The 27,954-nt window shown below is 47.5% G+C and overlaps 1 protein-coding gene across 2 annotated transcripts in view; it reads left to right on the forward strand.

Annotated features, from left to right (window-relative positions):
- The window catches only part of PLPP3 (phospholipid phosphatase 3), an 83,309-nt gene extending 55,609 nt beyond the window's left edge, over window positions 1-27,700 (forward strand). For both annotated transcript variants that reach the window (XM_004273800.3, XM_033435417.2), the window contains exons 3-6: window positions 608-888; window positions 1,300-1,357; window positions 12,251-12,427; window positions 25,767-27,700. In XM_004273800.3, coding sequence (XP_004273848.1) covers window positions 608-888; window positions 1,300-1,357; window positions 12,251-12,427; window positions 25,767-25,892 — 642 coding nt within the window. In that variant the 3' untranslated portion in view covers window positions 25,893-27,700. The remainder of the gene's footprint in view (window positions 1-607; window positions 889-1,299; window positions 1,358-12,250; window positions 12,428-25,766) is intronic.
- The last annotated feature ends 254 nt before the right edge of the window (window positions 27,701-27,954 follow it).

A 27,954-nucleotide genomic window follows, 5' to 3' on the forward strand; every position in this document is an offset into this window, starting at 1 on the left:
GATTTAAGTTATTTCAGAAGGACGCCAGGTAGGTGGCAGAGCCTGGATTCAAACCCAGGACTGGGTCTGGGGGCATTCGCCCTTTCCCACAGAAACCTCGGCCGTGGCTCGACACGGCACGGATCGAGGCCCGGTGTAAAGTTACATCATTGTTGGTGATCCTTTACCCCAAATCCCAGAATCCGGAAATGTGCTTAGGCCCTCAGACCATGATCTTGATTCTTTAATAGCTAAGTCATTATTTGTCTCTGTCTTTGTTTTAAAATATATGCGTGTGTGTGTATAATATATTTTTATATATTATGTATTTTTATATATTATATATTTACATATAAATATATTCAAGTGCATATTTTTCTTGTTACAAAAGTACTATATGGCCATGTAGAACTTTTTAAAAAAAGGAAAAAATGACTGTGTTAGCACATTAATCTTTTCTCCGGTGCATATTTATGTCTGTATACTTCTTAAATAGAAAATTGGGATGTTCTAGATTATAACTTGGAGTTATGTACTGAATATCTCTTATGTCAGTAAATATCCTTTACAGGCTCACTTTTGTTGCTGGGTCTTGATACTGCCTAACCCCCCATCCATTGTCTTTCAGATCATCACAGGGGAATTCTACCGCATCTACTACCTGAAGGAGAAGTCCCGGTCCACGATTCAGAATCCCTATGTGGCAGCCCTCTACAAGCAAGTGGGCTGCTTCCTCTTTGGCTGCGCCATCAGCCAGTCCTTCACAGACATTGCCAAAGTCTCCATAGGGCGCCTGCGTCCTCACTTCTTGAGCGTCTGCAACCCTGATTTCAGTCAAATCAACTGCTCCGAGGGCTACATTCAAAACTACAAATGCAGAGGCGACGACAGCAAAGTCCAGGAAGCCAGGTGAGACCCCACCTCCCGTGGCACCGTGTCCATGCCTTTGCTGTAGGCAGTTCAGTGAGCACCTACTTAGTAGGGTACCAAGTTCAGAGCTGGGCCCCGGTTTAGATGGGTGAATAAAGCAGAGTCCGCATTCTTAAGGAACTCACAGTCAGACGATTGAGACAGATAGTAAATAAACAGTTACGATAGAGCATTGCTAAGTCCATTCGTTCATTCTTTCTTTCTTTGTTTCGTTTATTCACACATTCATGGGTGCCCGCTAGGTTCCGGGCAATCCACTACCAAGGATGCAAAAATGAACAAGGCAGTGCTGCTTTCGGGGTCACTGTCTAGGGAGGGAAGATGCACGGACATGTACCGTATTCGGGGATATGAATACGGCCCTTACACTGCCCTCTCTTGCTCTTACAGGAGGTCCTTCTTCTCTGGCCACGCCTCCTTCTCCATGTACACCATGCTGTATTTGGTGGTAAGTACTTTGATTCCAGTGGAGTCCAGCCCCAGCTTCAATCCTGTCTGTGCAAAGAGCCGTCAGAATCGTTAGGGACAGACTTCACCGAGAAATCTTTGAAAAAGAGGTTAGATAGAAGAATTAACTTCTGTTCTGAGCTCTGCCACTGAGTTAGCAGAAGCTGTTTCACTCTCCAGACTTTTCCCATGTTTCAAATAAAAATAATATTTACCATGGCTGCTTGATAAGGATTGAGCACCCATTTTGGAATGATTAAGTGATAAAGACACTTGTATAACATTTTATGGTAATAAGCACCGTTTTCTGAAAATCCATGAACTCAGTTGATCCTTTCAGAAGCCTTATGTTATAAGTAATATTATCTCTACTGTGGGAAAGGATTACTCAGTAAGTCTTAGAGAATTAAAGCAAACTGCCAAAGTTTACGTAGACACCAGAACTGTCGCTCAAATCCATGCCTTGTGCTCGAATTCCTCGTAATGTTCTCCGTGCCATTCCTCCCCCACCCTCTACTGATGGAAGGGCTTTAAAAATCATTGTGTGACTACGGAGTGATTTTGAGTTTTACAGAATCCTTCTGCATCCCTGAGCACACGTGACCTCATAATAGCACAGTGAAGGAGGGAATCCTTGGCCCCACTGCTCAGATCCAGAGACCAAGGCCCAGAGAGGATCAGTAGTGTGTTGGAGGACCTTCAGATAGTGGTAGAGCCATGGTCTGAGGTCCCCTGTTGGCCTCGCCATGCCATGCTTCCTGGAGATGCCGGGATGGTGCAGGTGAAGCGCCTTGCTCCCCTCCAGCTGCCACACAGACAGACAGCCGCTGGTCTGTTTCTCTTTGTCAATTAAATATGGTCCCACTGCCATTCCTTTCCCCTTGAATGAGGTCCATGTGCCAAAGCACTTCCTGCTTTTGGCTGCTTTGATGGAGTTCAGAGCGAGAAGGCGCTGAAAGGTCAGATGTAGCTCAGAGGAGCATAAGCTGTTTGGAAAAAGAACATTTTGATTCCAACTTATTTGAAAAGCATAATTAGGAGTTTGAAAAACAGCCGAGAGGTTTTTTTTGTTTTGTTTTGTTTGTTCCCCCAATCCTTTCCAAGTCTGGAGGCCTCCAGGCTTCCTGTTACCTAGGATACAGAGCTAAGAGGTAGGCCCCGACCTCTAAAAACATTAAATGTAGATTTTAAAAATTCATGGAGCGCACTTCCCACCATTCTTCATTTTTTGTTGTTGTTGTTTTAGTTTTTGCTTTGCTCTTAGGAAGGACAATTTAGCAGCAATATTTTGTTTCCTACTCCATTTATATTTTACCCAGGGCTGGAAGCAATTTTACAGAATATAATTCAGTGTTTTGTAAAGTAAAAGTGCTGGCAGGTTTCTGGTACCTTCTAGGTGCCAGGCACTGTGTCGCACTCAAGCTATACCTTTCAATTCTCTCAATAACCCGGTGAGATGTGGGGGTTTTTTTGGTTTTTTTTTTTTTTTGGTGGTATGTGGGCCTCTCACTGTTGTGGCCTCTCCCGTTGCGGAGCACAGGCCCCGGACGCGCAGGCTCAGCGGCCATGGCTCATGGGCCCAGCTGCTCCGCGGCATGTGGGATCTTCCCAGACCGGGGCACGAACCCGTGTCCCCTGCATCGGCAGGCGGACTCTCAACCACTGCGCCACCAGGGGAGCCCATGAGATGTGTTTTGATTACACTGTTTTCAGTTTCAAACAAACAAACAAACCTGAATCTAAGAGGTATTCGAAGCCTGGTCCTCATGACCCCAGCATCGTTGTATGTTCTTTTCATTGTGCTGCACGACAAAAAATAAGGCCAGACAAACCTCTGCAGGATAAACTTACAGAATATAAGCTCCAACCCTAATTTCAATGTCGCTTGAAGGTGACCTGCCTTTCTTCAGATCTGCTTTAATGGGTGAGATGCCCCCCTACCCCCAGCACCCATCACCTCCTGGAAGCTATGATTATAGCAAGAGCTCTCTGTGGGGGTGATGGGTGAGGAGTAGATTGTGATTGAATGTTTATTTGCATCTTTGAGGGAGGAAAAAATTATAGTGCCTTTATATTCCAGGAAGGAAGGAAGGAAGGGAGGGAGGGAGGGAGGGAAGGACGAAAGAAGAAGAAAGAAGACAGCCTCCTTAATCCTTCATCTCTGAAGCATATTTTTACACACACTCCCCCATGCACACACCGCACACTCTTCAGAGCTCTTGCAAACATACACACATTCACAACTCACAGACACCCACATATACAACGTGCAAACACAGGGCTCTCCTTTTAGCTCTAAGAATATCTTGTCTTAAAACAACCTCTGCAGGTAAGAGCTAAGAAGTAAGGAGGACAGTGCCCTTCACCAGGGCTCCTTTTTAAGTGATATTACACAGAAATCTCAACTCTTTGAAAGTCCAATTTGCAAAGCTTTCTAAAGGAATTTTTGAAGAACACCGTTGCCTCCTGTCTGGGGAAGTGGGAAATCCTGCAGTCCATCAGAGAAGCCCCTAGACTCCTCCCACAGGGCTTTTATATTGGGCTGCAGGAAGTGCTGGAGCTGCACTCGGCCTCCCACAGAGCCCCGTGGGCTTTTATGAAGGCAGCCTGTGATCCACAGCTTCTCTGTAGCCTTGGGAAGAAGCCCGTTTGAACCGGCTGGGCATGGCATTGACAATGTTTGCCTTTAGAGTTGGACAGACCTGGGTGACTCTGGCCATGCCAATTACTAGCTGTGGAACTGGGAGTTGATTACTTAGGTTTTCGAACCTCAGTATACTCGTCTGTCAAGGGGAGACAATTGTGTCTGTTTTTGCAGAGTTGTTGCCACTTTTCTTCTCTAGGCCCTGCTTTCCCCATCCATCAAATGTAAGAGTGGAATTAGAAGGTGTCTTCTGATTCTCAATCTCTGTGGTTCTATTTAAAAGCAGTTTGGACTACGTGCTGAAAGAGAAGATGGGAGGCACTCAGAGACAGTTTTGCCCAGATTCCCATGGAGTTCAGAGAGTGGCGGACCAGAAGCGCCAGCCATCCCTTCGCCAGGCCTTTCAGTGCCAGCCACCGTCTAGAGCCTCCCGTGGCTTTGGGGGGCGCTCCATATTAGGTTTTGATTTGTAAAATGGATAGCTTGGAAAAACCATGCTCCAAACACCAAATTATCTCTGGGCATGGAAGCTTAAGTATGAGGTTAAGGCCTGTCAGAGATTAATGCAAATTCTAATCAGAGAAATCCCGCAGCCTATATAAACATAAACGGTGCTTCCTACCCTTGAGCCCTGGTCTAAACTCCAGAGAACCACATCTGGATTGGCCCCACGCCTCCATGGTCAGGGATTGAGGATGGCCTGGCTGTCTGGATAAAATGGCAACACAGGAGCCAGGCACCAATTCACATAGCACACCTGGAGTTACCTCTGTTGTACCAGGCACGCTGCTGCCTTCTGGGGCTGCTAGATGAATCAGACCTGGGCCCTGCCCTCAAGGAACTCACCTATGCTTTCAACATGCATCATTCAGCACGTATTTAGTGAGTGGCTATTATGCCCCAAGCTGCATGCCAGGGGTGGGGATATAGCGATTAGCAAGGCATGGGCATGGCCCTTGGGGAGTTCAGTCTGGAGGAACAGGTGGACAGTAACGATAGTCTGGTCCGTGCTACAGGAGGGCCCGGGGTGTATAGGTTATTATGGAAGCTCAGAATTGTGGCACCCTGGCTAAGCTGGAGTGGGGAGCAGAAGCCGGGGAAGGCTTCTCTTAGGTAGTCACGGGATGGTGGGAGGGTTGGAAGGACTGCCAGGTGCACAGGTGGAAAGGAGGATGGTGATGCGGGATCTGCAGGTGTTCAGTTGAGTAGGGCTTTGATGGCTGGTAGGAAGCAGGGCGTGGAGGGTGCAGTGAGAGCTGAGAAGACCCTGGGGGCCGTCAGCCCCAGCTGCTCCTTCTGCAGCTCAGACCAGGCAGCAGCAAGTTCGAGTGAGGCCTTTCTCGGACTGCCGAGCTCCTCTCCTGGGAATCTGCACCTTGCCCCTCCCCTTCCTCAGGACACTTTGTCAGAGAAGCCTTTCCTGGAAGCCCCCTCCTATACTCCCTAACTCCCTTTGCAGCCTTATTTTTTCCCCCAATTTCTCACCATCTGACATACTCTTTGTGTATCTCCACCAGATAAATTATAAGCTTCATGAAGGAGAGGTTTTTGGTCTCTTGATTCACTGCTGTTTCTCACTTCCCAGTGTCTGATACTTAAGTATGCAATGAATGATGAACGAATGAACGGATGGATGGATGGATGGATGGATGGATGAATCCCGCGTCTTTTGACACTCCCAGGCCGTGCTCCTTTTCCATTCCAATCAGAACTTTGTTCATCTCCTCATCACTGACTTGATAGATCACAGAGGGCCTGTGTGATGTAGGGAAGGCCTTTGCTGCCTCTTTGCTGAACTGTTTGCCTTTGGACTCTTCACTGTGGTGCCCGTGAATACTGTGGATGTGTCAGAGGCTTTGTTGGGTACCAGGGAAGTGGCTGTGCTCTGATAGCCATGTTCTCTGGCCTCTGGTTGTTAGTCATTGAGCTTTTGTTCAACATGTTTAGAATCCTGGAGCAGTGGGGTCTGGTATGCCCATGACACATGCCCACAGATCCTGGGAGTGTCTGGTGAAACCCCTTCCGGGAACAAGATTGTTGTTTCCAAGGGGGGATAAACCACAGCACCAGATGTTTTTCCTCTTCTTCCTGCCTGCCTCAGCCATCCATCCATCCATCCATCTATCCATCCAGCAGTTTCTGAGTACCTGTTCTGTGCCAGACCTTGTGTGAGCACCTGGGGACACCAAAAGAGCTCACATTTTGTGAGGAAAGCCTGAAAAATATTTAAATAGTTGCAAAGCAGTTGGCTAAGTTCTCTGATAGTGGTGGACTGAGGGATTGGAGCCCAGAGGAAAGGACTATTAACTCTGCTCTGAGTCAGTTTACAGGCTCTCCTGAGCTTAAGATCAGGTCAGAGGCTCTTCTATTCTAACTCTTACAAAAGCTATATGCCTGTGTTTGAGACGTGCGTGCTATAAAAGGGTGTGACAGGTGAATTAGAGGAGACTGAAGTTCCATATGTCCCATTCGGGTTGTCCTTTAGTCCATGACGCCTGTATAGTCCCCTCAGATTGCTTTTCCAGAGACAGAAGTCCAATACAAAAGACCAATACTTGACATGCAAAGCACTAATTCCCTAAGGAAGCCAGGTGGTTCTGTGGTTAGAGCATGGACTTAAAAGAGGCAAATCTTACTCAGTGGAAATCATGGCCCATTGTTACCTTGAGCAGGTGACATGGCCTCTCTTGGCCTTGCTCTCTTCATCTGTAAAATGGGCACAATGGTGTCTGCCTACCAGGATGGTTGTAACAATTGCAGGGGATATAATTTAAAGCACTTCGCTCGGTGTCGAAGAGCTCAGCAAACCAGTAGTTTCTTTTTCTCCCCCTGATAGTGGCAGAAAACAAGATCCGATTCCCTTCTAAAGGAGGAGAAAAGTCAACTAAAAACTCCTCTTTGTCCTGAACGTAGTTGAATAACTTCCCAGTTCTGCACCACGTAGAGTCACCAGGCACGTGAACCTGAGCCATGGAGGAGATGGGAGAAGGGAGAAAGTTTCTCCCGTGGGTGTCAGCGATCTGGACAGACTTCCAGGAAGAAAGAGGGCAGGGACAGAGGAAGGACAAAAGCCTCCTTCTCACTCTTAGCAGAGAGCTCCCAAGAGCAATGGAAATGAAGCCAGAGGACAGTACAGACCTGTTTCACCAGTATGCAAATTGTGTAATGAAACACAAATGACTTAGCAAGAACCAGTGAGACTCACCCCAGTCTGACTTGCTGGTTCAGCCCCAAGCTGGCTTGAACTCAGCCAGGTCTTTCTAAGGAGGTTTTGTTAGAATTCCACAGGATCCCAGTTTTGAAGCTCAGACCAGGAAGAAGAGAGCTCCACTTCTGGAGTGAGTTCTGTGTGCCGAGGACTTTCATATACATCGGGGGGTGGCGGGGGGGACAGACATACACCTTTCTATTGTAAACTCCATATCTACAATCAGCAGTTTTATTTTAGCAACTGGAAGAAAAATCTTAGTCCCAGAAAGGGACTGAAAGATTATATTCTTTTTTTGTGAAGGAACTTGTTTTATTCATGTCTGTGTCTTTCACAGCTTTGAACAGAATAGATGCTCACAGCATTTTTTTTAAGTGAACAAATCTCCTTACGTGACATATGGGAAAGCAGAAATCCAGAGAAGCAGAGTGCCTTGTCCAGGGTCAGACAGCTGGTGTGTAGCAGAGAAAAGATTCAAATCCAGTTGCTCTGTTTGCAAGTCAGGCACTTTCTGTGGCATCGCACTGACGCACAGGAAGTGGATTCTCTGAACACAGAGGCCTTCACACAGGTGGGGAATTAAAGACAGAGAGGACAGGACCTCAGGGCTGCAGACGCCCAGGAGAGGTCAAGCTGATTTAGGCTTTCTGGTTTTGTCCAGCTGCGCTCACCCCTTTCTTAACCACCCGTTTCAGGGTGCCTGGGACTTCGCTGAAGCCCCTGCCCGAGCTTTGATTCTGGGAGAGGCTCCTTGCTGTTTGGTCTAGGACAGGGCATTACATCCTTGGGGCCACAAGGTTTGACTCCCTCTCCTGAGTAAGGGTTACCTGCCCCCTGTGGAGTGGGAATGAATGCAGCCTCCTGACCTACATAGTATCCCCAGGTCAGGTTTCCAAGGGAGCAGGGTGTTCCAGAATGTACTCACTGATTCTGGGGAGGCCCGAGCCTCTGGCCTGGAGTGAGTGGCTCTTGTGAACTGGGCTTTCAACTGGCAAAATCCAATCCGTTCAGCACTTAGATTGGGGTAGGGCAGAGGGTGTTATCAGATCCTTTGGTCAACCTCAAAGCCTGTTGCCCTCAGCTGACTTTTCAAATCGAAAGTAGTCCTTGGGTGAAAGGTCATTGTGCAATCGCTTTCTTTAGTAATTCGCTTGTTTTGGTGAAATCAGCAAAGTCATTGAGTCAATCTCATCTATCGAAGAGAAAGGGTGACATCGATTTCTATAAAGAGTGCCTTGAGTCCCTGTCTCATGCCAGGCAGGGTCCTGTGATGTGTCATTTGACCCTGGCAACCCTAAGAGGAAGATGATGTCCTGCCGGTTTCACAGAGAAAGAGACTGAGGCTTAGAGAAGTTAGTGAGTGGTAGAGCTGGGACTGGAATCAGGGCTGTCTCACCCCAAAATTCACTTTGCTACTGCTGTGCCCCTGCTACAGACACCAGGATCCACCCTGAGATCTTGAGACATTTCTCAATAAATGTGTCAGTTACTGATGGATTTGGGGGCACGAGCTTCTATCTGCCCACTCATTCCATGCCTGACTGCTTCCCGAAGGGATTCTTTCCCCCAAGATGGCCCCTCACTTCTTTCTTATTCCTGAGCACTCCCTTTCTGAAGCTATTCTGATGACAAGTCTCTTCCTCCCTCCTCAAGTTCCTCTCATGTATTTGCTTTTTTCTTATATTAAGCTCCAGCCTTCAGTACCTGAGTCGGTGGAAGGGGAGATGTGTGCCTCGTCCGGTTGGGAAACCCACCCTTCCTCTGTCCCACCCTGATCTCCAGGGCCCGTGACCTAAAGTCTACATGGAGGAGGCCCGGAGAGATGGAGGATTTTGAAAAGTCATTTTTTGAGGACCTGCAGATTTTTAAATTGAGGGAAATGAGAAAACCTTGAGGTTATTAGGTCCAAATTAAGAGGAAAAAAACCATGGTTAGAGAATAAAAGCATCTGTTTTTTGAGCAGTACGTGGTGCCAGGCACTTAGCACCAATCTGTGCTACAGCCTGTGAAACAGTGGTTGTTACACTTATTTCACATGGGCGAAAACTGAGGCTCAATGAGGTTTTTCTTTTTTTTTTTTTTTTGGGCTGCACCCCGCAGCTTAAGGGATCTTAGTTCCCTGACCAGGGATCCAACCCACACCCTCAGCAGTGAAAGCATGGAGTCCTAACCACTGGACCACCAGGGAATTCCCCAATGAGGTTTTTCTGGTGAAAACCTGTGCCCTTTCCGTTGCCCACCCCGCCCCTGTCCATGGCCAAGACTGGCTGGAGGAAGGCCAGACCATGGTGGTCACACTACATATGGCCTAGTCCTTCTTCCCTGAACTTGCTATTGTCTTAAAGACCAGGTTGAGTTGGAGCTATCAACATCATTCTCACTCTCAAAAAGGAAGAGATTTCTTTGGTTCTTGATTGTAGAATCTGCTGTTTGTTGGGTCATTTCAGCAGAAATGAGGGAGTAGCCTTTGACCTGCAGATTATTTTCTGGTACTGAGTACCTTGCTTAAAATCATTTTACACCATGGCTTACAGTACCATTTCCCAATTGTGATTCACTAGGTAGATACTCTGTAAAAATAATGTCTTGTAAGTGATGAAAATAAACATTTAGTATTTACCAATCTTTTTTAGAAAGACCCTTAGTATTCCATGGAGTATGGTTTGGGAAAGACTGACCTACTAAATAAAGGCCACGTTCATTAGTTTGACCTCCAGTGCCCTTCATGAGCTGCCTGTGCTTGCCTCTGGAGCCCTGTGTTTCACCCCTCTCCCATCCCCTGCCCCATACCCCCTTTTCTGCTATTACAGAACTTCAAGAAGTTCTCTGCCGCTCTGATTGCTGCCTTATAAGCCTTTGCTCTGCCTGGAATACACACCCCCTCACTACCATCCCCTTAACTCCTAGAAAATACCTATTCGTGTTTAGGATTCAAGTCAAGTATACCTTCCCCTTAGTAACTGACCTTGGTTCCCCCAGCTTCTTTCATAGTTTCTATAAAGCCCATAAGTGCACTTACATGTTTTCATATGTTCCTCCAACTGTATGCTCGTAGGGCAGGAATTATAACCTCTCATTTCTGTGTCCTTAGCACCTATCATAGTGCCTGGCTTATTTATTGAGCTGTGTGTGTGTGTGTGTGTGTGTGTGTGTGTGTGTGTGTGAGTGTATTTATTTATTTATTGGCTAGTTCCACAGGTTTGGCCTTTTAGGTGAATTTTAGAATAATTTTTTAAGGTTTTTTTCTCCAAAGCTTTTTAGGATGTTCCTAGGAATCTGATTAAGTTTACATATTAACTTTTGAGTTTATAAGTTGAGGGTTCTTATAAATGGGTGTTCTTATAAATAAAAATCCTAGCGATCTATTCAAATTGTCCTTTATGTCCTTGGCTTCATAAAGGCTCTATGCAGTTCTTGGTAAGCTAATAACTATTTATAGCATCATCTTGGCCATTATGATGATTTTTTTTTTTTTTGCGGTACGCGGGCCTCTCGCTGTTGTGGCCTCTCCCGTTGCGGAGCACAGGCTCCAGACGCGCAGGCTCAGCGGCCATGGCTCACGGGCCCAGCCGCTCCATGGCACGTGGGATCTTCCCGGACCGGGGCACGAACTCGCGCCCCCTGCATCGGCAGGCGGACTCTCAACCACTGCGCCACCAGGAAGGCCCCATTATGATGATTTTATCTCTTCTTTTAGATTTTTAACTGGGCATTTTTAATAAAACGATTGGTTTTTATCACTTGTTTAGTGGCCAACATCATCAGTGCATTCTCTTTATTATTTTTTATTTGTTGTTCTTACATTTCCCAACAATACATTTATATAATTTCGTAGTGATTATAAAGTTGCCTGCTGTTTTCCAGGCCTGGGTTTTTTTTTGCAGTTGTCTTCCAAGTCGTTGAGGTTTCAGTGCTAGAGGTTCTTCCTACGTGGGCAAGAGTGACTCTGGAATCTTCCACTCTTCTATCTCCTCAGGTTTACTGCTGGCTTGTCAATCCTGACCACCCAAAGAAGGTGTCCATTTGTCTCAGGAAGGGCAGAGTCACTCCCTTGCCACTGTCCAGGTCTATCTTTAGGCTGTCAGCCCCTCCCCTCTGCTCTCTTCCCCTCTCTCTGGTCTCCCAGTGCCTTGCTTTGATTTGTAGTCGGAAGTTCCCCTCGTCCCGTTGTGTCTTCCCCCTCATTTCCCAAGTTCCCACAGGAACCTGAGAAGTCTGCTGTGCCCAGAGGTTAGAACGGAAACTGCAGCAAGATAACTCCAAGGGACAATGCCCAGCTGACGTCATTGCAACTTCTTTGCCTCAGCCAGAGCAGCTTTTTGGTTTTTTTCTTCCATTTTTCTTCAGGTTACTCTTCTACCCCACCCAGGCCAGTCTCTGTCAACCTCTCTTTGAAAGCTCTCTGGCATTGTCTGGTTGGTTTATGTGTTTCCTCATATTCTAATGCAAAATCCCTGGTTCCAAGTGGTGACTTAGAAGCTTGTTCTTTGGTAGAGTTGCTTTCTTTTGAAGCAGAAGCATTCCCTTGCGACTATCGTAATAAGCCACCCTCCCCCACCCCGTCATCATGCTTGTGTTTCCATGACACTCCTGAGAGGCAGGTAGTGTAGGGACTGTATAGCCGTAATCTCCAGGAAAACACACGTGTGCATTGAATGAGTTGTCATCAATTGTAAAAAAGAAACCTTTACTAACCCCAGTTACTATTCTTTAATTGGTTTCCGTCAAGAAGATGATAAAAGGAAACTCAGGTTTCTGGAGGGTCTAGTCCATGCCAGGCAGCGTGCTAAGGCCATTCTCATGAATTCTTTTCCTTGGCTCTTATTAGCTTACCTCCCTAGAAAAGCTCCATTTTTCTTAGTGTTTAGTAGAGGAACTCAGGCTCAAGGTTTAAAAACATGGGCTTGAGGTCAAGTCCAAGTTGAATGCTCTTTCTTCCAGATGGTTCCATGTGTGGGAATGTCACGTGTGTCAACCTGGGGCTAGAATGCAGGGGAGCGGCCAGTCACTCAGTGTCTGTTCGTTTTGTCTCCTCCCTCCAGCTGTACCTGCAGGCCCGCTTCACTTGGCGAGGGGCCCGCCTGCTCCGGCCCCTCCTGCAGTTCACCCTGATCATGATGGCCTTTTACACAGGACTGTCCCGCGTGTCTGACCACAAGCACCATCCCAGTGATGTCCTGGCGGGGTTTGCTCAAGGAGCGCTGGTGGCCTGCTGCATAGTAAGTAGCCTCTTGTTCTCAGCACACAAGCAGGGCCCTGGATGGCTTGCTTGTTAAATGTTTCCAGCTCAGTGACCAAAGCCAGGGAGCTCAGTCCTCTTCTCTGCTTGGCGTCTGAGGAGCCATCCTGCCCCAGGAGCCCTTCAGTGAAATGAGGATAATTCCTGCTTCTTTCCAGCCTGGGAGTTTTAATCCAACAGATTCTGTGAATCCTTTTCTCCAGAAATACGGAAGGTTCGTGCTCATAGTTGCAATAGCAAGAGGTCTTAGATATTATTCTACTCACTCACTCCATCCATTAGGGCAGTCAGGGTTCAAGAGGGGAAGAAACTTGCCTCGGGTCACATGTCAAGAGTCTAAGTCTCTGACTCATATGTTTCTCACATGCTGCTTTGGTGATCACTTACTATTCAGAAGCACTTCCCAGCTGCTTGGAAAACATCTACCCTTCCCGCTGTGACCTTTACAGGACTTGGTCAGACCCTAAACTAGGTGTTGGCTGGGGAGGTGGGAGTATGGCGAAGGCTAAGCCCTCTCCTAGCCTGAGGGCTTTGTACGATCAAGTCACAGAGCTTCCTAGAGAATGGCCTTGGGATGGACCACATTCCGATCGGCCTCAAATGACCTACCCCTTCACGTACTTCCTCCCTGACTCCCAGTGAGGGGGGATGAGGCATTCCACCTCTGAGGCTCTATCTCTTCAGGAATCTCTGCTTTTTTTTGCCTGCTAAGTTTTTGTTTTTAAGAGTCAAAAAGAGAAACTTTTTTTTTTTTAATCTGTACAACATTACATTTCACGCTAAAATTTTGAGGGTTTTTTTTCAGCAAACACAACTGAGCACCTCCTCTGACATTGTGCCTTCCTGGGCCCTACTCAGGGGCACTCACCCTGGTCCAGCAGGAATCCGTGTTCGAGTACCACAACTGCAGCTTGTATTGTTAGTTTAACCCTTGCTCATTCCCGGTAAGAATCATGAAGTGAGATCTAGGCCAGCCCCTGGTCCTTTCCTGGTTTTTCAGTCTGGCTGCAGCCCCATGTCTCCCTGGAATAACCTCCCTGCTTTCCTGCATTCGTCACCCTGTGTTGAAATTGTGGACGTGTGTCTCCCTTTCAATTGTTTCTCAGGGACAGGGACCCTAGTTAACATATATGTTATTCTCCCTGTGTCACCAAGGCCTCTCAGAGATTCTAGCTCAGAGTAAGTGAATGCGTGTGTAATCAACACAAAGCTAGTACTCTTGAGAACATTCTCTTGAAGGCAGAGGGACGGAGAAGGCACAGCCCTTACTTCCAAAAAAATCCCAGTCTAGTTGCTCACAGCCAGGCCAAGCACAGGAGCTACAGTACAACGAGGGACCGTCACGGGGACTGGCCAGGGCACTTCGGCAGGCAGGTGAGGCAAGAAGAGGGGCAGGGAGTTGGGGCGATCAGAGTGGACACCACAAAGAAAGCAGCATCTGAGCTGCCGGCCAGCCTCATCCCAGGAACCCTAGTCTAGGGACTGGCTGTTTTGAGGGCTTTATTCATTGCTTTCTTTCGTTTTTCTTTTCAGTCAAGGCTAGAAGGGAGAGAAATTGGGGGAGCAGACCGTTAATGAGAGCAGCTGTCACTGAGAGCTTGTTCTCTGAAGCTTGGCCCTTTAATGTGAAGTGACAGTGGGGGATGGGTGTTTGCACGACAGGGTAACCCTTTGCTGACCGTGCCCTCTGAGCTTTGCTCTAGGCAGGAGGTCAGCCCACGGGGGCCTGCTGTGGTGTTTCCTTCTCGGCGCCACTGCCCTAATTAAAGTCTCCCGAATCCCCAATTAAAAAAATTGAAAGGTTGGGGGTTCCTTCATAGCCTTCCCCTCTTTTATAGAGCACTCTCTACGCACAATGAGACGAAGTGTCCGGGAGGATCATGGTTTATGTTCGAGAAGGGAAATGAGAGGTCTGACTTTTATCCTGTTTGGCTCGGGTGCACTGGAGCGCTGGATAGGAATTTGGTCCTAGCGTTTGTCAAGCATCTACTCTATGCTGGCTCTGCTCTGGGTCCTTTACTCATCGGCTCCCTTTAGGGACACGAAGCCGTTGTATACCGCGGCCATTTTACAGATGAGGTCACTGAGGCTCAGAGAGATGACTCAAGTCATCTGAGGTCAGAGCTAGTTGACAGCGGCTCCCGGGATGATCACTGACTCCAAAGCTTTGCCCTCTGTGCTTGGCAAGGGGGCACGGTCACCGGAGCTGAGGCGGCAGGAGGCACCCGAGGCATAAGCAGCCTAGGCAGCAGCTTACAGAGCAGAAGTTAAGGGTGTCAGGGGCCTTCCCAACCCTTCGGGCTGATCCAGTTGCTGCTTTCAGTTGGAAAGCCTGTTTTACAATGTCAGGATGGCTTAGAAAAGGGTTACAAACATCTTTCCCTGTCCCACTTAGCTGTGAACACATGAGGGTAGGGACTTGATATTTCTCATTTTTCTCCCAGTGCCTGACTTCCGGCCTGGTCATGGAAGCTCAGGGTCCTGGCTGGCTCAGCACTCCAGTGCTGAGGGAGCCGTTTCATCTAAGCCACCTGAGAGGCCAGGGCAAGACACTGGAGTCAGCCTAGGAGCTTGAGGAAGCTCAGCTCGGGGAAGAGAAGGCAGTGGGTCACTTCCCATCAAAGGAAGTATAAGGATCAAGACCCTGAGTTGAGCCAGAGACGGGTCTGGGGAACCAAGAGGCCATCTGAGGACACCACGTGCTGGAGGAGGGGACCGTGAGGTGGCTGAAGGGCATCTTGCCTCACGGGTTTTGCAGCTTTATCGGGTGCTTTTCCAGAGTTGTACCGGGTAGCTTGCAGCCTAGGCAGGAGCCTGTGGTCTCTGCTCTGCTGTGTCTCAAAGCAGAACTTGCCCCCAAGAATCAAGGCTGTCCTGGCACATACCAGGCAAAGCCGAGTTCTCTTCTCGCCCGTGAATGGGGCTGATATGAATGGATCTTAACACAGGGACATTACCTGAGCTTGGCTAGGAGGACCAAGAAAAGGCAGCCCAGTGAGGTACAAGGCCATCGCACAGAGGTCAAGGAACCCAGAAGCCATTTCCCACTGTGCCTGGTAACCTCCTGAGCCAAGCTTCGATGGACCCCCGTCAACAGGGAAATCATATTTGCTGACATGCATTGAGAGCTCACATGCCAGCCACTATGTTAAGCACTTTACATAGACCATCTCCAGTCCCCCAAAGATCCTATTTTGAACCCTATACCCATCACTGTCCTCACTAAAAAGATGAGAAAACAGGGACTAAGGAGGATGAAGTAACAAGGAGAGGGTAGAGGGTCGACCCCAGGGCGGTCCAGCAGAGACAGGTCTGAAGACCCCAGACTCTTCTTATAAGGCCTCATCTCCTGCCCCTCTCACGTCCCTTCACCTCCAGGCACATGAAACTTATCAAGATTTTTCAACACCCTGAGCTCTTATCTTAGACAGCTGTCCCCTTTTGATGGAGCACACAGTTCCAGTTTCACCCCATCTCTGATGAAACCTGTGTTAGTTCCCCATGTTGCTGCTCTGACAGATTACTACAAACTTAGTGGCTTAAAATGACACAAATTAATTTTCTTAGAGTTCTTGAGTTCTGAATTCCAAAATGGGTCTCAACGGGCTAAAATTAAGGTGTTGGTAGGGCTGCATTCCTTCCGGAGGCTCTAGGGAGAGTCTGTTTCTTTGACGTTTCCAGCTTCCAGAGGCTGCCGGCATTCTTTGGCTCATGGCCCCTTCCCCCGTCTTCAAAACCAGCAGCGTAGCATCTTCATCTCTCTTTCATTCTCTCTGACCTCTGCTTACATCTTCACATCTCCTTCTGTGATTCTGACTCTCCTGCCTCCCTCTTACGAGGACCCCTGTGATTACATTGGGCCCACCTGGGTGATCCAGGATACTCTCCCCATCTCGAAATCTTTAACTTAATCACATCTGCAAAGTCCATTTTGCCATGTAAGGTAACATATTCACAGGTCCTGGGGATTAGGACGTGGCCATCTTTGGGGGGCTCTTGTTTAGTCTAGCATACCTTCTCTTCTGTCTTTTCTGACGACAGATTGCCTAACTGTCTTCCAATGCTCCCATAGTCCTTTGCATGTTTTTCCTGCTGTGACATTCAGCCTGGTTCTGTCGTAATTGTTCAGATGTCTGTCTCCCCAGCTAGACTATGGGTGCCTTAAGAGCAGAATCCATGGCTTAACCCTCTCGTTGTTCATTATCAGTGCCTGTTACAGTGGCTGACACACAATAGCTACTTGATAAGCACTGGCTAAAGAATGAGTGATGAATTAGCCTGTGACCCCAGGCAAGACACTTCCTCTTGAGCCTAGTTTCCTCATCTGAATTGATCTTGGAGGCCCTTAGCTCCATGACCTTCTCCCACAGAGATTCCGAGGCACAGCCGACTTTGGACTTTGTAGTAACTGAGCTGGACCTGCCTTCTCAGATGGAACCGTCTCCATTGCAATGCCTAGGTGGCCTCTATTTGGGGATCATGACATGTCTTTAAGTCCCCAGGGAGTACAGTGCATCACTACAGAATGTTGGCTCAGCCACTGCAGAGCCTTGGGCAACAGGCCATGACAGCCAAACACTTTTACCTGGGTCTGTTGAGAGTAAGTCCTGTCACAGCAAAAAGACGTGTCTAGACAAAAATCACACGCCAAACAGGAGAGGGTTTGGTCCCCTCCCTCACTGCTTACTAGCTGAACGCTTTCCAGAGGAGGAGGGCAATGGCAGCCAACACAGAAAAAAAACCTACACAGTGTTGTGAACTCAACACAGAGACACAGACACACAGGGGCAGAAGGGCAGGCACACTGATGTACATCTTCACACATGTGGACGGAGGTGCACAGGACAGAGGCACGGGGACAGACCCAGTCGTACCCAGACACAGGCATCCATCCTCTTTCCGTCACCTGCACTCAGAATCACAGATACACAGACAGGCCAAGGCAAACACAGGCACATGCTCACACACACACACACACACACACACACACACACACACAGAGCCACCCCTCCCAAGATGTGAACTCTACAGCTGGGCTCACCATTCCCACCCCTGGCGTAACCCAGGGACCTGGACGAAGCGACAGACCTCAGTTCATTTCCTATCTGGTGACAACTTGACTATCTGTCCACCTCCTCCCTGACCCTCCAACAGATGGCAAATTGTGGGGCCCTGGGAGGGGTCAGGGCAGGGCCAGGCCGCCATTGCTGTGGGTGCAGCAGAGGAAGCAGCTGCTCGTGAATTTCATAAACATGCAGCAGAGTCTTTCCTGGTTTTCCTCTTGCAGGGTGTGTGGCTCAGCCAGCAGTTGCTCTTTTGTGTGCTGCTATCTTCCTCCAGGATGTAGGGAAGGGCGAGGATGTTCTTTGTCTCTGCCGCAGTTAGGTGACCCTGGGAGAAAGGACAAGTGAGAATGTGAATGGAAGAAGGGTTCAGTGATGACAGCCCCCCAAGGGGAAAATGGGGCACAGAGAGAGGATGGGACACACCCAAGGACTCATGGTGGCGGAGTAGGAACCAGATCTCGGCTCTCTTGATCCTATCTCAAAGGATTAAACTAGTAAACTCCAAACACGTGTAGTCTATGCCCTGAATTTGTAAGATCTTCTGTAACAGGAGATTCCCATCTATTTCCACTGGATTCATTCCACTACTGCCTGGGCACAGGGGAATGGATGAAATGACCACCCGAATCATTTCTTGCCCTGCAAAAGCCTAGCTCTTTGCCCAGAAGCCCTGGGGCTGACCTTGTCATCCTGGGCCTCTACTCTCAGGTGGGCAGGGGTGCCAGGAACCCCTGGGTGTGGGAGAGAGAAGGAAGCAGAGGCAGGGGTAAGCTTTGCCCCCCAATAGATAATGACAATTTGCACAGTTCTTCTAAAATCTCCTTTCTCATTCCCCTGCTGAGATGAATGGGGTAGATGATGAGGCAGAGACTCAGGAGGGGGAGTTGTATTCCTGCCACTTAGGCATATTGGGCAAGTCACTTCCTCTCAGCTGCCTTTTCCAACCCCGCGATATGGGGATGATACGTCTTAACATCACCTGATCTTTGGATTGAGGATTCAGTGAATTAACGGTGCCTCATGCTTGACACATGCAACGCATTGATCAGATGTGTTTTGCGTGTGAAGTATGGTGCCTTGTTTTAAATATTCACAGCTGGAAAGAATTGGTCCTTAAAGAGCTTAGACTGCAGTAGTTTCCCAGCCATGATCCATAATAAGAAATACATTATAACCCAATAGAGGTACCCACACATAACTAAAATATTTCACAAAATAAGACTTATGCTTACTGTATGTGATACGTTCTAACATTTTAAATTTAACCCTTTAAAATGCTGGTAGTAACCGCCCAGTAAATTGATTTTAAACTTACTAGTGACTTGTGACATGCAGTTTGAAAAACACTGGGCTATTGGGGACAGGCACGTAAACACACAAGTGCAGTAGAAGGGCACAGCCATTAGGATGGGATCCTGTCCTGGGGACAGTGGGGGGCTTGAGAGAGGGGAGAGCTCATTCTTCTTGAGGGTGCTGGAAGACTAGAAGAATTCCTGGAGGAGGAGAATCTCGAGCAATGAATGGATATTTTCTGAGATACAAAAGATAAGGAAGGGCATTTCATGCAGAAGGAATAACACAAAGACATGGAGATGGATGGGAACATGGTATGTCTTGTGACCCTAAAAAGTTCAGAATGATGGAACTTGTGGAATATTTGGGGGAAGTCAATAATAGTAGCTCTCTTGACCCTTTCAGCTTCAAAAGGTGGGATTTCTAGAAGTAGGCGCCTGCCTTCCTCTAGCCTCTGTTATTCTTGGGTACCATGTTCCTGAACTCTAGCTGATACTGGATCTAGCATCTTAGTGACTGCCGTCAGCCCTCTGGGTCCTCCTTACCAGAAACCCTCCTTTGTATTAGCCAAGAAGTGCCTTCCTGTGAGGCTCCTTACAGGGCTCAGACGCCTGTTCTCCTCCACAATTGCCCGCGACTTTCCTCTGCTGCCCCAAACCCTCCTTCTTTTTATGGGACCAGCTCCCTTCGTGACCCTCAGTAGCAGTGATGGTCATGAATGATGGTAACTGAGGGAGGATTTGAAGAGCTCTTCATAGGTATGAAGCGTTTTCATGTGAATTCTCCCATTTAAGCCTTACAGAAACTGTGAGAAGGTAGATTTTTAAATAATGGTAGCACACAAATGCAGGGCAGACCCATCCTCTGAAATCATAAACCTCTTCATTTTGCATAAATGCAAGTCTAGACGAGAGTGTGACTGGCCTGGGTCATAGAGCAGTAGCAATTTGGGGACTAGATCCTGCTGCCTGACTCCTCGTATGACTCTTTCTACCTCATCAAGTGCCCTTTCAGATATACCAGGAAATTACTCAGTATGGACACTGACAAGCTCCCGTGCCAGAAAATCACTGACAGGCCTCTACTGAGGTCAAAAAATAATTATTGCAATCAAGTAACTCCCATTTGGTCAAAAGACAGGGCTGCCAAAGATGACTTTTCTTTAGACGGCACTTATTATATGTAGGGCATGAGAGTGAGCTGAGACCCAAGGCAAAGAAAATTATTCCTTAATCAATGAGATTGTTTATTACGGTGGAGCAGGATGCCCAAAGGATATCCCAAGACCAGGGCATCAGGGTGTATGCAACAGGGGCAGCCCATGGTTTCTGTCCTCACAGTGGGGTGGACTAGATTTATTGAGGCTACGCTTGCTGGGCTCTGAGCACGGTTCATTCGCTTGAGTATCTCATTGTCTAAAGGGGAAGCATGACATAGCATTTATAGCGTTATGTCTGCACTCGAGCCTGTAGGCCTCATGCGAAGACAGAAGTTCATTGAAAGTTCAGCGTGGGTACCAAAGAGCAGATTCGAGCAGCTTAAGGAAGGGCTCATGGAGCCCAGTGTATAGATAAGGAAGCTGCTCTCAGAGAGATTACAAGATGTCTAAGACACACAGCCAGTGAGTGGCAGGTCTATGGCTTGAGCCCGTCTGTTCATCTCCATGGACTGTCCACTGATGGCTCTCCTCACTCGAGTCTACATAACAAACACCACTAGTGTTTGTTCAATGCAGATTCTAGGCCACACTTCTAGTTGGTCTGGGTGGGCCCAGGAATCCTCTTTTTCAAGAAGCACCCTGCTGATTCGGAAATAGACGATCTGAAGATTATACTTTGAGAAACATTGGAATAGACAGCTCGGTTTTCTTCTGATTCTGAGATTCCAAAATTCTTCCACTCTTACGTTTATGTGCTCTGTGTTGGCATCTAAGCTCAACGAGGGCTTATAAAAATTTCAATATATAAGGATGTGGTGCCTGTCTTCAAGGAGTTCTCTTACGCACTCTCAGGACTTGAAACACTCAGGGACTCCAGAAATATTTAAAGGACAGTTTTGTTGTCATAATCTGCCCTTAACAAAATGACACTCAGGGCTTGCTGACTCAGCAGTTTGCAGCAATGGGAGTGGAAACCTGGCTGCAGATGAGACTTTTTGTTTCTGGCCAGTGGTTCTTGGTGAGCTCCAGGCAGGCAGCACCTAGGCCAGGCTGGGCTGTGTGCTTTGGGCATCTCCAGAGCTGGTGAATGCTGGTAACGAGACATTGGAAGCATCTTCCTTTTTGATTGTGCTGACTCATTCCCCAAAATAGCCCCAGAAATTATTGGACTTTGAGAGCATATCCTATCTGCCCTGTGGAAAACTCCCATCTCATATGGTCTTTATGTCTGGCTTGAATCTATACAGGCTTTCACCTATATGTCCATATTCTCAATCATTTCAATTTTCCCCTCTCTAATTTTCCTTGTTTCTGGTTCCTTCTCTTGTTTCTTTTCTTTCCACCCAAGGGGCAGGGGAAGAGACGTGACTTGATGTGGGTAGGCACCGAACACGCAAGCCAGTGATCATTGCTCTGTTTATTAACAAGCCCCACTTGCTCATTTTGTGACATCATATAATCCTTTGAGTAAACCTCTGAGGTAGGCATTGTATCCCTCATTCAGGTATTTTGCTGAAAATGGCAAAACTTGGATTTAAAGACAAGTCTGTCCCACTACCAAGAGCAAAGCCTGTCATCAGTGCTACATGTGTAGGATGGAGAATGCGAGGTGGTGACCCAATGGCACAGTAACAAGAGTCGCCATTTAGAAGGAGACTCCTGTACATGTCTCATTACTGCCAACAGGATTCCTCCAGCCAGCAGTTGCCTTGTTTGTGTGTTTGCTCTCGTGGAAGGGCTTCATTGTCTTGAGTGCTTGTCTGAATCAGATTACTACCCTCAGATCACAGAAGAGCTTGCCTTTCTGACTCGGGAGAAGGTCAGAACCACTTTCCCAAGCAAATATTTGAGGGAGCCAGGATTTTAGAAGGCAGAGGAAAGCAGAGCTGTCATTTTTCCCCTAGCGTAGTTACCCAAACTTGAAGAGTTTCGCTGGGAACAAGTGAGAGATTTCTAGAGTTAAAAACAAAACTAGAAATAAAAGCATTATGTCCCCCTGCACACATACATGCCACCTCCATCAACGGCAGTTGTGTCCTCAACGTTTCAAAAACCCATCTCTTCTTTGTCTTCACTGCATGGTGATCTTACAGGACTCATCCTCTCCTAGATTCTGCAACAGTGTCCGGACCGGGACCCCTGCCTTCGGGCCCTCGGCTCCCTTTCTGGCGCCTTCTCCTGCTTAGGTAATCAATGATCTGAATGCAAGTCTTTCCAACGTGCTGCTTCCCTGTTTCAGCCTTGACAGTGGCTCCTCGGGCTGTGCCAGGCCCCTTCTCAGTATCTGGCTCCCCCTCCAGCCTCACTGACCGCTCAGCCCTCCCTATACTGAGCTTCCTGCGGCCGCTGAACGAGCTGGGCTCCCTCACTCCTGTGCCTTTGCACGCGCTACTCCCTTTGCCTAGAATAACATTCCTGGCATTCACCACCTGGCTTACTCCTACTTATCCTTCAAAGCTAAGCTCAAATATACCTCCTTTGGGGGAAGCCTTCTAAGGCCCTCTCCCCTCCACTTCAGCCTGGGTTAGATGCCACATTCTCTGTGTTGCTTTAACACCCCGGCTTCCCTCTGTCATAATCCTCAGAACACTATTGTAACTGCTCTATTTACCTGGATCTCTCCCTCATTGCCCTGTGAGCTCTTGGAGGGCAAAGAACTCTCTCTCTTCTGTATATTTATCATCTCAGGGCTTTGGCATGGAGCAGATGTTCAATAAGTGTTTACTGATTGCACTTTTCAAAAAAGCAATTTGTGAAGGTAGAGGAGAAGATAAATGGAATTGAAAGCATATGCTCAGGGTAGGAGAACTTAAAACTCTCCCTGGTGCTTCGCGCCTAGATTTCATGTTTGCCAAGACTGTCGTCTGATCGGCGCTTTCACACCACAGAGGAGGTCTGTGCAGTGGGGCTGTGGGCTGGGAGTGGCTTTGTCCCTCAGACCTGGGGTAGCCACCTAATTCGTGTAGACCCTTCCCAGCCTGGGCCTCTGGGTTTTCTTTCCAGGTGGAAATCATCTTCTGCAGGAAATAGAACTGGCCTTTCCTAGTCCTTTTTGTATTCTGCTGTTCAAGCATGAAGAAGGAGCCCTGTTTGAGTCTTGACGGGATCGTGTTTCATGATCCCCCAAAAAGTGTTTGCGTAACCTCAGGCCACGCTGAAGGCAAAATACAGCTTAAGGGGGGATCCTGCTGGACCCGACTCCACTTTTTATCTTGCCGCTGGGGTGTGTGCATGTGGCGTGGGAGGGTGTGGTCCCCCTGACATCCGTAGGCGTTCTCGGTTGCCGATAAGATCCAAGGCCAGAGTGCTTGCTTCCAGTGGAAAGAAGTGGAGGAATTCAACAGCAAACATTTTATAAGCTCCTGGTGTGTGCAAGGCTCAATGCAAAGGCCTGTGGGTGATGTGGGATGATTAGGGCTGGGCTGCATCCTCAGGAAGCCTCTCATTAGGAAGAAAGACTGATGGGCAAAGTTTTGGAGACACGAGAGGACGTGGCTTACTCTAGGCCCAGACACGACCTTGGTACCCACACAAGGAACGCCTTTATTGAACTATGTGCCAGATGCAGGTTTAGTTCTTATCAAGTACATTCTTGCCTTTAACCTTCATTTCATTCCTATCTTGCAGTTCGGAAACGGAAACTCTTAACATGTAGTGGATATGAGCTCAGGAAATTAAATTGGGAAGTCAGCCAGTAGATGGAGGTGGTATCGGGATCTTGAAGGGAGGGATGTTTGTGTGAGGGTGTCCCCTGCCGTCTTTGCCCTCAGCACATGGCACACAGGCTGGGAGAAAGATCTCTAAGGAATGAGATTCGTAAGAACCCTTATTTGGTGGCGCTCGCTGCTAGGCTGGAGAAAGTGGAGTTCAGAGCCAGCGATGGAGAGACTGACCGAAATCTCTTCCTCGGGGACAAAGTGAAGGAGGAAGGGGAAAGTAATTTCCAGGTAGAGATGAGGACATGGGCTCTCCACCTGTCAGAGAAGAGTTGAAAAGTTTAATGATCTCCTATAACTTTAATCATGTTTGTTCAGATTTCCTTATACTGGGGGCACCTGAACCCCCCCCCTTCCCCACCTGTTTGTAAAGGGTTCCCGTGCAGGGGAGCCTAGGGCCTCCTGGCAGGGTTGGGTACACACCTTTTCTCTCCTGGTTCTCAAGCTGGCCCTGGCTACGAGACAAACCTTTCTGTGCCACGGTTCTCACTGTTCACACCTCCTTAGAAAAGAAAGAGACAAAAGGCTTAATTTTTTCCTTCGCAAAATGGTACATTCAATAGCACTCAGGCTGCAAATGTCTTAAAATGTTCCATTTCTTGGCTAATATTTCACTTTCTTGCTGTAGGATAGAAATCGCCTAGCCTTCTTTATGTATATATATATACATATATATATATTTTTTTAACCAAAAACTAGTAATGAAATGTTTAAGTAATATATATATATAATGGGTACAAAAATTCAAAACATACAATACAAAGGATTTTATGGTGGCCAGTAAATAAGCCTCCGCTTCCCATTTGCCTTCTAGTCACCCCATGCTCCTGGGGTGACCAGCATCACCTGTGTCTTGCTGTGATTTTGATTGCACTTTGCTGATGGCTGTATCGCTACAGAGAGAACACTGTGGAAATTGGTTCAGCAAAGGATCCAAGTCACTTCTGTGGCCAGGCCCTGGCTGCAGAGCCTTGGTATTGGTGCAGTCTTATTAAGAACTTCATTTTCTTGCCTATAATGGGCCCTGAATGAAGTCACAGGGCCGTCATTATTAGTGAGCGCGTGACCATCTGCAGGACAGACTCTTCCATCCAGAGAGCCGTTAGCCATAGGACCTTTGAAGTGTTTTAGCCACTAAAACACTAGTGGCTAAACTCAGCCATATGTTTCCTATTAAATTACATGACTGACAGCTGCCTCTTATGGCTACTTAGTACAAACGCCTGTTGCTTAATGGCTCAAATGGATATCTGTGTATTTATTTTGCCACCTAATACAAAGCATAAATTTTTCTTACTCTGGTAACTTAGCAAGTTCTTGAATCTTTCATCATAAGCTCATTGAGACCGGAACTCTGCCCGAGCCATCCTTATACCCTTGTGGGTAAGCGTTCAAGTAAACGTTTCTCAGCGATTCTAAGAACGACTCCGTGAGGGCACATGCTCAGGAGGAGGAAGGAGGTTGGGAATAAGCGATAGGAGAATTTGTGTTGACCTTTCCACCGGGTTAGTTGCTGACTCCTTCAGTCAGGAGACCCTGGCTTCTCGACCCCCATCAAATTGTTGACATCACTGGGCTTTCAGGAAAAGGTGATAGCGACTGCTTCCTTGCCCCAGCGCCTGCCGATAGGAATTCATACTGGCTGATCTCTTTTGGTTACACCCTAGATTCCTTTGTGAGGAAAGGGAAAGTATCACAGACTAATGACGGTGACTAATTATGACTTGCTTCCTTTGTGTGAGAACTTATCTTTCACGGCTACTCATTTACCTTGAGAAATAAGGAAGTGGGGCTTGCACACAGGGGGCACTGGACTGAGAGCCCACGGAAGCGCGGGCTGCCCCTGCCATGGCTGTGCAACGTCGGGCGTGTCACTGCCTTTCTCTGGGCCTCAGTTTTCCTCTCTGTACAAGAAGAATTGGACTCTGTGGTCTCCTTGGACCTTCCGTATTCAAAGATCTACAGTTTGGGGGCGCCTTTCTCTAAAGTCTATGCTCCTGTGGTCTTCCCTTTGCCTTTGCCTTTGCCTCTCCCCAAGGCTCAGATGTCAGTGACTGATTGGAATCTCTGATTTTGTGCTTCTAGGTTTTCTTCGTGTCTGACCTCTTCAAGACCAAGACGACACTCTCCCTGCCTCCTCCTGCTATCAGGAAGGACATCCTTTCACCTGTGGACATTATCGACAGGAACAATCACCACAACATGGTGTAGGTACTACCCACCTCCTGAGCTGTTTTTGGAAAATGACTGCTGACAGCAAGTTTTTGCTGCTCTCCTATCTCATCAGACAGTAGAATGTAGGGAAAAACTTTTTGCCCGACTGATTTTTAAAAACGAAAAAAAAAGTCTTACCTTGTGGCCTTCCAAAATAGGTAGTGTTCACCTATATGGAAACAACAGCAAACTGACAGCAAGTGCGGGAATCCTGGATGTGCAGTTGGTTTAAGTGTTCATGTTCTAGTGAACACAGGCTTGTTCCGGAACAAACACTAAGATGATTTGAGTAGAGCCTGCCGGTTACCTCTGTGACCTGAGGAATCCCAGGCCTGTTGGAAAAGCTCAAATTCACCTTGTAGCACACGACGCCAGAAATAGCACTGAATCAAGAAAATAGCCATGGGGGGCTCCCCTGTTGTGTCTCTCTGTCCACACCACTCAATTCTCCACTGTGACTTTGGTTCAGGAATCTTATTTGTTTGTTTGTTTTTGTTTTTAACTCTAAGAAGAGAGCACGTTTGCTCAGTCAAGCGATCAGATCCTGAATCCAAATTCCCAGTTGTGAAGCCTTATCACTCACTTCCTCAGCCCGTAGGCCAGCAACGCAGTCCCTCACTTTAGCGATTAGGTGACTCTTTGTGGATGAGTGAATTTCACAAATAGCACAATTTCAGAAGCGCTCGAGGGCACAGGCCCTCCCGTGTCTTCTCTTGATGCACCAGCCTGTGATGCTGAGACGTCAATTACAGGATGCTGATGTTGTGTACATCAATGACCGGGGCACTGCCACGCTCAAGTAGTGATGGTTAGCTTCGGTTACTGCTTTCTTCCTGGAAACCCTTGCTGGGTGCCCACCGGGATTGCCTGGGAGCGCCCGGAGACGAGCAAAGATGTGGTCTGCCATCAGCTGATGGAAAGCAGCCTTCCATGCAAGAGATGAAGGAGTGGAGGGCGCAGAATGAAAAGTGAAGCAACCCTTTGGCTACTCAAAGTCTGAATGAGCCAGAGTAGCAGACAGTCTCACATCCCAGAGGCTGCCCTTCCAGATAAAGTGGGGGTCTCTGGGGGAGCCGCTCTTGCTAAGCTGTGTAAAGCACTATTGTCTTGGGGTTGATCTCTAGGGCAGTTCTTGGTAGGTTCTGCTGGGCAGAACACGTGGGTTAAATCTCCGTAGAGTTTCCTCATCCTCTCTCCGTAAGTGTCCTTCCAAGCAAGGTCCCACTCGAGGCAGCAGACAGGGACCGCTTCTACTGAACCTTTGAGGAAAGGAGGAAGGAAGAAATGCTTTCAGATCTCGGATGCAAACCTTTCAAAGGGCTAAATGTAACCACATGGGTCAACCACATGCACATCCTTACAACAGAAGCCGTCCTTTCATTTCAACTTATAGCAAGCTATGATTTTTATATATAAATATTATATAAATAATGTATAAAACATTAAAAGTTAACTATGTAAAATATTATTTCTGAAACAATTTTAGCTATATCCACTATGACTATAAACTGTGTCTCGACCTGTGTTATTTACATTAGCTGCTTACAAAAGCATGGAGTTCATTTTTTTTTAATATCAACTAAAATATTGTAGTTCTGTGCTAGACATTGTTTTTACAATGAAAGAAATAACTGCAACTAGAGAAAACTGTATAAAAACATTAAATTGTCAGTATTTTTGTAAGGTTCCATTTTGTAAAGAGAATAATATTCAAAGACTTTTGTAGAATACAAAGTGAAAACTTGTATCTGCGAAACTATACTTGTATTAAAGGTGCTTTTTAAATAAAAGCTCATAACAACGAAGGAGGGAGTTGGAAGCTCGGAATGATTGAGGGGGCTGGTCTTGGGTGGGTGGGAGGAGGGGGACTTGAAGGCTGTGCTCCTCGAGGGGCCTCGCCTCCCCTCAGGGCATCACCGTGGGATTCTCTCAGTGGAAAATATGGTGGCCATGGTACTGTCGATAGGGATGCCCCAAGCTCTTTCATCTCTGAGAGCCTGTTTGCCGAGTGAACAGAGAGAGCTCCGGTCCTGCTCTCCTCTCAGGGTCTTCTAAAGAG

Source organism: Orcinus orca, chromosome 1 (assembly GCF_937001465.1).
Source record: "Orcinus orca chromosome 1, mOrcOrc1.1, whole genome shotgun sequence".
In the NCBI taxonomy this organism is placed as follows: domain Eukaryota; kingdom Metazoa; phylum Chordata; class Mammalia; order Artiodactyla; family Delphinidae; genus Orcinus; species Orcinus orca.